Source organism: Barbatula barbatula (genome assembly GCF_947034865.1).
Source record: "Barbatula barbatula genome assembly, chromosome: 15".
In the NCBI taxonomy this organism is placed as follows: domain Eukaryota; kingdom Metazoa; phylum Chordata; class Actinopteri; order Cypriniformes; family Nemacheilidae; genus Barbatula; species Barbatula barbatula.
The window spans coordinates 16,681,331-16,688,471 of record NC_136778.1 but is presented as its reverse complement, the minus strand read 5'-3'; the positions used below and the strand labels follow the sequence as shown (position 1 = coordinate 16,688,471).

Genomic DNA, 7,141 nt, shown 5'->3' with positions numbered 1-7,141 from the left:
CTAGAGACACCGCCTTTAGTTCCAAGCGATTTATGTGCCATTTCCTCAGAGACTGTGACCAAAGGCCGGATGCCGGCATGCCCTCGCACACTGCGCCCCATCCCGAGGACGATGCATCCGTCGTAACGACTGTGCGTCTCGTCACCAGCCCCAGGGGAACTCCCCGACTGAACATGCTCGGGTCGCGCCATGGACTCAGGGCGTCGAGGCAGCGGCGTGTAACCGGGACTCGCGCCTGGCCCGAGGACCATGCTCTCCATGGAACCCGAGCCTTCAGCCAGAACTGAAGCGGTCGCATGTGCAGAAGACCTAGGTGGCAGACCGCCGACGCCGATGCCATGAGACCCAAAAGCCTCTGGAACTCCCTCAGGGGAACAGACCGGCCCAGCCTGAGCAAATGTAGAGCTGAAGAGATGGACTCCGTCCTCTCTAGGGAGAGACGAGCGCGCATCTCCACTGAGTCGAAACATACCCCCAGATACGTTATAGACTGACTCGGCGTGAGTTTGCTCTTCTGCATGTTCACGCGCAGCCCCAGGGATGCCAAGTGACCAAGCAGCATCTGCGTGTGACCGATTAGCGCCTTCCGAGAGTGGGCTAAAATCAGCCAATCGTCCAGATAATTGAGAATGCGCATTCCGCTCGCTCTGAGAGGGGAAAGCGCCGCGTCCACGCACTTCGAGAATGTGCGCGGAGCTAATGCCAGCCCGAATGGGAGGACGGCAAATTGGTACGCTGAATCCTCGAATGCGAATCGCAGGAACCTTCGGTGGCGCTTGTTTATCTGAACATGGAAGTACGCATCCTTCAGATCTACGGAAACAAACCAGTCCCCGGGACGCACTTGTGCCAGGATCTGTTTTAGAGTTGTCATTCTGAACGCTCGCTTGTGAAGCGCTCGGTTGACGGGTCTCAAGTCCAGAATCGGACGCAGACCACCATCTCTCTTGGGCACTACAAAATACCGGCTGTAAAACCCGCTTTCCCGCTCGTTCGGGGGGACACGCTCGATCGCTCCCTTCGCGAGCAGGCTGCGGATTTCCTGCCTTAGCACAGGTGCGTTTTGCGCTGACGTAAGCGACGGGACCACACCGCTGAAGCGGGGAGGTCTGCGCCTGAACTGCAGGGAGTACCCGTGTTCTATCACGTTTAGCAGCCAAAGAGAGATGCCTGGGATGGCTTTCCACGCGTCCAGAAACAGACATAACGGCCGAATCTGATCGGGGGTTACCGTCATCGGACCGTTTAGGGTAGCGCGCTGGCCCAGCGAGGCTAAATGCACTGGCGGGAAAATATCTCGCACGTGAGACTCCAGCGGTCCCTCGTCCACGGGAGCGTCCGTGGACGAGGGAATGCTGGTTATAGTTGTGACTAGCTGCGGCTTCGCGCTGCACCGTGGCAGGGCAAGGGACGCAGCATTGTGTGTGTGAGGGGGAAAAAGCTCCTTCTGTGAACAGGTATGTGTTTTTATTGCATTCACACAAACAACACTTACAACATTGCAATAATCGCCCGCAACCGCGGGGGAAAACTGTTGCAAACAGCGGCGCTTTGGGTCCGCCGGCACGCTCACAGACTCTCTCCTCCTCTTCCCAGGTCCGTCAGGACGACGGCTTGGCAGCCGATGACGCTCCGCCGTCGTGGCGTGGACCTCTCTTCGGCCCGTACCTCTTCTTTGCTGGGCCCGCCCATTGTTTAGGACGGACGTCCGGTTCGCGACCTCGACTAGCCGGTGCGGGAGCCGCGTGCTGTTTGGCGGGTCTCTGCGAGGAGTGAGGCGCGGATGAAGAGCGGGCTCTCGGAGACGGTTGGTAAGAGCGTCGAGGCAGCACGTGACTCATGGCCTTGGCGCGCTTTTGCGCCTCACCAAAACGCTCTACTACCGACTCCACGACGTCACCAAAGAGGCCGGAGGGAGTGATCGGCGCGTTGAGCAGGGACTTACGATCGGCGTCCTTTAGATCCGCCAGCGTAAGCCACAGATGACGGTGGAGGACGACCATAAACCCCATAGATCTGCCGATAGCCTGGGCGGTGCGTTTCGTAGCCATCAGCGCGAAGTCGGTCGCTGCCCTCAGATCCCGTGTAGCGTCCGTCTCCAGGCTGCCGCTATCCAGCGACTGAAGGATCTTTGCCTGGAACACCTGCAGCACCGCCATAGTGTGCAAGGCGGAGGCGGCCTCGCCAGCGGACGCGTATGCCTTACCAGCGAGATGGGCGGTAAACCTGCACGGCTTCGAGGGCAGGCCTGGGTCCGAGCCCAGCGAGGTGGCGGAAGGGCACAAATGAGCGGCGAGGGTCTCCTCGACGGGTGGCATGCGCACGTAACCGTGGGCCTCGGCCCCGACCACGTGGGCAAACATGGCCGGCGTAGCAGCGTGGACGCGCGCCGACTGAGGTGCTGACCACGTCTTCACCACGTGCTCGTGGACATCTGGGAAGAACGGCGAACTCCTTTTCGACGTGGCCTGGCGGCGACTCGCCTGAAAGTACCAGGAGTCGAGCTTACTCTTCGCCGGCATCTCAGGTGGATCCCAGGTGATGTCGAGCTCGCTTACAGCTTTTTCGAGAACCCTGACGAACTCCTCGTGGAGGTCCGGGGTGCTCTCCGGATCGGGACGATCACGCTCCGATCCTGCCCAGTCCTTGTCCGAAGCTGATATGGACATGGAGTCATCGTCCTCCTCGACGCCGAAGGAAACGGCGTCCGCGATGGAAGGCGGAGGACGAAGGACCTCGTCGACTGGGGAATGAGGTGACGGCAGAGGACGGGGGCCCGGAGCCGGGTCGTCGCCGCCACCTCGTGGAGTGGGTGGACTCACCAGCGGCTCGTTGGCGGCGGTGAGCCTCGACCCTAAGAGTCCACGAGCAATGTTCCTGCGAGTCCTCAAAACACGCGCCGGCAGGTCCGCACAGTGCGCGCAATCGGACTCGCAGAGTGCATCCTCCGCATGGGCAAGGCCCAGGCAGGCAATGCAGTGCTCGTGAGTATCCTGCGGGCCAATGGGGCCCGCGCAGAGACGACAGAAAGAAGCCATCGGATGCGGTGAAAGAAGTATCCAGTTGCGTCTTCAACGATGGCAGCGTGAAAAAGAAGATTCTGAGGTATTGTCGTCTCATGCACTGTATTTATACTGTCTAGATTCGTCAGTATTTGCATACTGTGCATGTCTTGCGACAATTGGCCAGTTTTTTAACTGGCGTTATCCTATAGGACTTCAGGAAAAGTGAAAAAGAGGAGGAGTTTCATATGCGGTCTCCGCAATGTCGAAGTGACCGCTCTCGAAAGGGAACCGATCTGTATTGCTTGCTTGCACGCTGGCAAGCCTGCTTGTGCACGTTCAGGTTACGCATGCGTGCATACGTTAATTCCGTCATTTTTTTCTGAGAAAGTTTCTCATTATTACGAGATACTAAGTCATTATTATGATTTACTAATTCAAAAAATATTCCCAACCCAGGCGGAAACGGGCTTCCATAGGATGTGCGTATACATAATTTGACCAATGAATTTACGTATAATATAAAATCACGTGTCTAGAAGCCCGATGATTGGTCGTGCGTGAGGCCATGTTTGAAACGTGTATCTTGCTCGCCGACTGGTCGACTCGTTCTCATCGCAGTTCCAGTGATTTGTTTACGATTTAATAAATGATGCCAGTGCACCCGCGTGATAGAAAAGACAACAATCACGAAGAAATGGACGTAGATTATCCTGAACAGGACGCCAGTAGCTCAGATGAGGAGGATTCTGTGAGCTCATCCGCATCGGAGGATGGAGATACTTCAGGTGGATAAATTACACTCATAAAATACTATTGCGCATCATGTGGAACACCACCATATTATGCGTTTACGTGTATGTTCATAATGATGACCTTTCAGAAATGGACGATGAAGACTGTGAAAGAAGGCGAATGGAGTGTTTAGATGAGATGACAAACCTTGAGAAACAGTTCACAGACCTCAAAGATCAGTAAGTGTTCACTCTTTAAGATCAGCACATTATGAATATTATAAACCATAGGGTTCGGGGAAAACAATGCAGATACAAATGTAGGTAACTCTAGACAATGTGCTTAGTTAGGGTAGCAAAATAAAAAGGCCTGTCAAGATTGTAAACAGTGATCAACAAAAACATTTATAACAATTGGTGCTGACTTTTATTGTCATTTATTCAAATAAGCAAAATGCAACATTTATGCAATATCTGCATGTACAATATAGCCAGTTTATGTCATCTTAATATTGTTGTATATTATAGGCTTATGTAGTTCTTGCTCGATTTAACGATATTTTTTCATGTTAACAGATCCAAGCATTTGTTACTTTAAATAACTTGACCACAGTGTAAAATCTGACTCCGGTCAAAACTAATTAAAAACCACAGAACTTAAAGGGATACATCACCCAAAAATTTAAATTGTGTCATCATTTTCTCACCATCGAGTTCTCACCCAATCTGTATAAATTTCTTTGTTCTGATGAACACAGAAAGATATTTGGAAGAATGCTTATAACCAAACAGATCCCCATTGACTCCCATAGTAGGAAAAATAACTATTTACTGTTGTTAGGTTGTATAAAGAGAGGCTCAGTCAGGTGGATCTTAAATTACAAGAAGTGATAGCTGGCAGTGCTCCAGAATACCTCGAACCCCTGGCCACCCTGCAGGAGAACATGCAGATCCGAACCAAAGTTGCAGGTCAGTACCAGGAAAATACTGTTAACAAGTAACAATTTGAGCAGTGCATGCAGAAACATGATTCATACTGATGCTTTATTTTTACAGGCATCTATTGTGAACACTGTTTGGAATCTGACTTTCATTTTAAAATTTAAAGTGAATACATAAAAATTATATTATTTAAAAGCTTTAAATTAAAACGTTTTTACATCCATGGAAAAACTAAATACATCATACATCAAGTACACACATTACAGTCTGTAAATGTAAGAAATATGTTTCTAGATTTAATATTTCTTTAGGATGTATATCTAGAGCAGTGTGTACTTGTGTACAGTGTTCACTAACACTGCAAATGTCATTTATTTTGGTGCAATGTATGTTCTACAGGTATCTATCGTGAACTTTGTTTGGAGTCTGTCAGAAACAAATATGACTGTGAAATACAGGCAGCAAGCCAGCATTGGGAGGTATTGTATTGCCTCATATTATTAGTATTTAGAGATTTCATATGTTGATGATGTTTTTTTTTTCACAGAGTGAGAAGCTCTTGCTTTTTGACACGGTTCATAGTGAACTGGAAGAGAAGATCAGGCGACTTGAGGTAGACAGACACAGTATAGATCTAACTTCAGGTAGAGTTCAGATTGAAACTCATACTATCATCTATAGATTGATAAAATAAATCACACCTTTTTGAAACCTTCTTATTTTTAATTGTGTGTTCTTCTACCAGAGCTGTGGAATGATGGTCTGCAGTCAAGGAAGAATAAAAAGAAAGATCCTCTCAGTCCCGGAAAGAAGAAAAAACCTGTCGTTGTGTCAGATATCCTTTTGTAATGTTGCACTTCTGAAGTCTTTTATGAGATTTCTTAGATTTACTCTTCTTCATGGCAGCTGGCTTGAAAAATTTCAAAAACCTTATTGAAAACTTTCTTTGTCTTATGGTGTGACATAGCAAAAAAATTGATACAATTTAGATTATGGATATATAATTAAAAATAATATGTTTATAAAAAGAATACATATAAAAATTTTTTTTGCTGGTTTATTTGTCAACTACCCATATACAAACAACACCTCCAATAATACGTTTAAGATAAAGTAGTAAAGGGAATTAATTAAACAAAGAACATATTGCTGCTTTTTAAAACGGTATTTTAACAAAATGAAAAAGTTTCGATTGATTTCCCTTTTTATGGGAGTTTGTCAATAATTAAGTGCTTTTATTTGAATAGTAACAATGTCAGTAAGGCATTATTTCCTGAACTGTCCTACGACCATACATTGTTTACATGTTGCAAGACCTGGATATACTTGAAGACTGGACTGCCATAAGAAAGGTTTAATTTTTTTAAATAATATTTGGACCAGTTGATCAGTTCTTTTTAAATCAGTCATTAGATGTTCTCTCACATTAATGTACTACATTTATCTAGGCTATGGCGTCTATGGGTCCCCCTAGAGTAAAAGTGGATGGTAAGCAGGATTTTAAATCATCTGTTTTTTCTTCTCTCATTATTGCAAATGATCAGTTCTCTGATGTTAATTAAAACATTCTTCATGTGTCAGTTCCTATGAAAACTGAGAGACATCATCATGTGGCCCGTTCCGAGGATGGACGCCTGTTTTATGACAACAAGTGGTACAGTCGAGGTCAGGCAATTAGCATCAACAGGAAAGATGAATACCCCACCAGGTGTGTACCTTTACACCTGTATGCATGTGCTGTGACAGAATTGTCTCTTGTCTAATGCTTTACTTAATTTTTTCCAGTGCCGTAATAACCACCATTAACCAAGATGAAGTTTGGTTCAAACGTCTGGATGGCATCAAATCAAAGCTTTACATCTCGCAGCTCCAAAAAGGCAAATGCACAATAAAACATTCATAAACACTTTCCTTCTCAACTATAACCCCTCTGTGTCCATGTGTTGTTAAATCTGGCCATTGTTACATGGCTCCCATTTATGCTGGAGGTACTTGGGTCTGCATGTACCATATGTTTGCACTCCCTGCGTCCGAGCTACTATATATATATATATATATATATACACATTGAATTTACAGTATGGTGCATGCATTTCCGTTCTTGAACTAGTGTAGTATATCCTGTTTATTGTCTGTGAAGCAAGCACTGTTTTCAGGAACATGATAATTTGCATAATGTTATTTTTCTACTTGTTCACAAAAACTGTGATTTTCTTTTTGTTCTGTTTAAATTTACTCTTGGGTTGTATGTTGTTCTGTATCTGTATAGCAGTGGGAGATTGACATAGTTCAGTATTAATGTATAACTTTTGTTTGTATGGAAAGAAATTTTAACTATTCCAGCCAAGCAAACACCATTATATGTAGCATTTGTATTCCCGAGCCTTTGAGCATAAATGCATGTGGTTTTGTTGGGCATGTCATGAGCAAATCATGACCTTAATGTAAAAAAGAAAACTTTTG

At 46.5% G+C, this 7,141-nt stretch overlaps 1 protein-coding gene across 1 annotated transcript; it reads left to right on the top strand.

The window, feature by feature from the left end:
- The first annotated feature begins 3,237 nt into the window (after nucleotides 1–3,237).
- On the top strand, nucleotides 3,238–6,659 carry brms1lb (BRMS1 like transcriptional repressor b). The gene is made up of 10 exons (XM_079475025.1): nucleotides 3,238–3,790; nucleotides 3,886–3,976; nucleotides 4,578–4,705; nucleotides 5,078–5,157; nucleotides 5,226–5,322; nucleotides 5,424–5,513; nucleotides 5,966–6,030; nucleotides 6,127–6,166; nucleotides 6,260–6,386; nucleotides 6,464–6,659. Exons 1-10 carry the CDS (start codon nucleotides 3,652–3,654, stop codon nucleotides 6,579–6,581), a joined length of 975 nt encoding a protein of 324 aa, XP_079331151.1. The 5' UTR covers nucleotides 3,238–3,651; the 3' UTR covers nucleotides 6,582–6,659.
- Nucleotides 6,660–7,141: the final 482 nt, after the last annotated feature.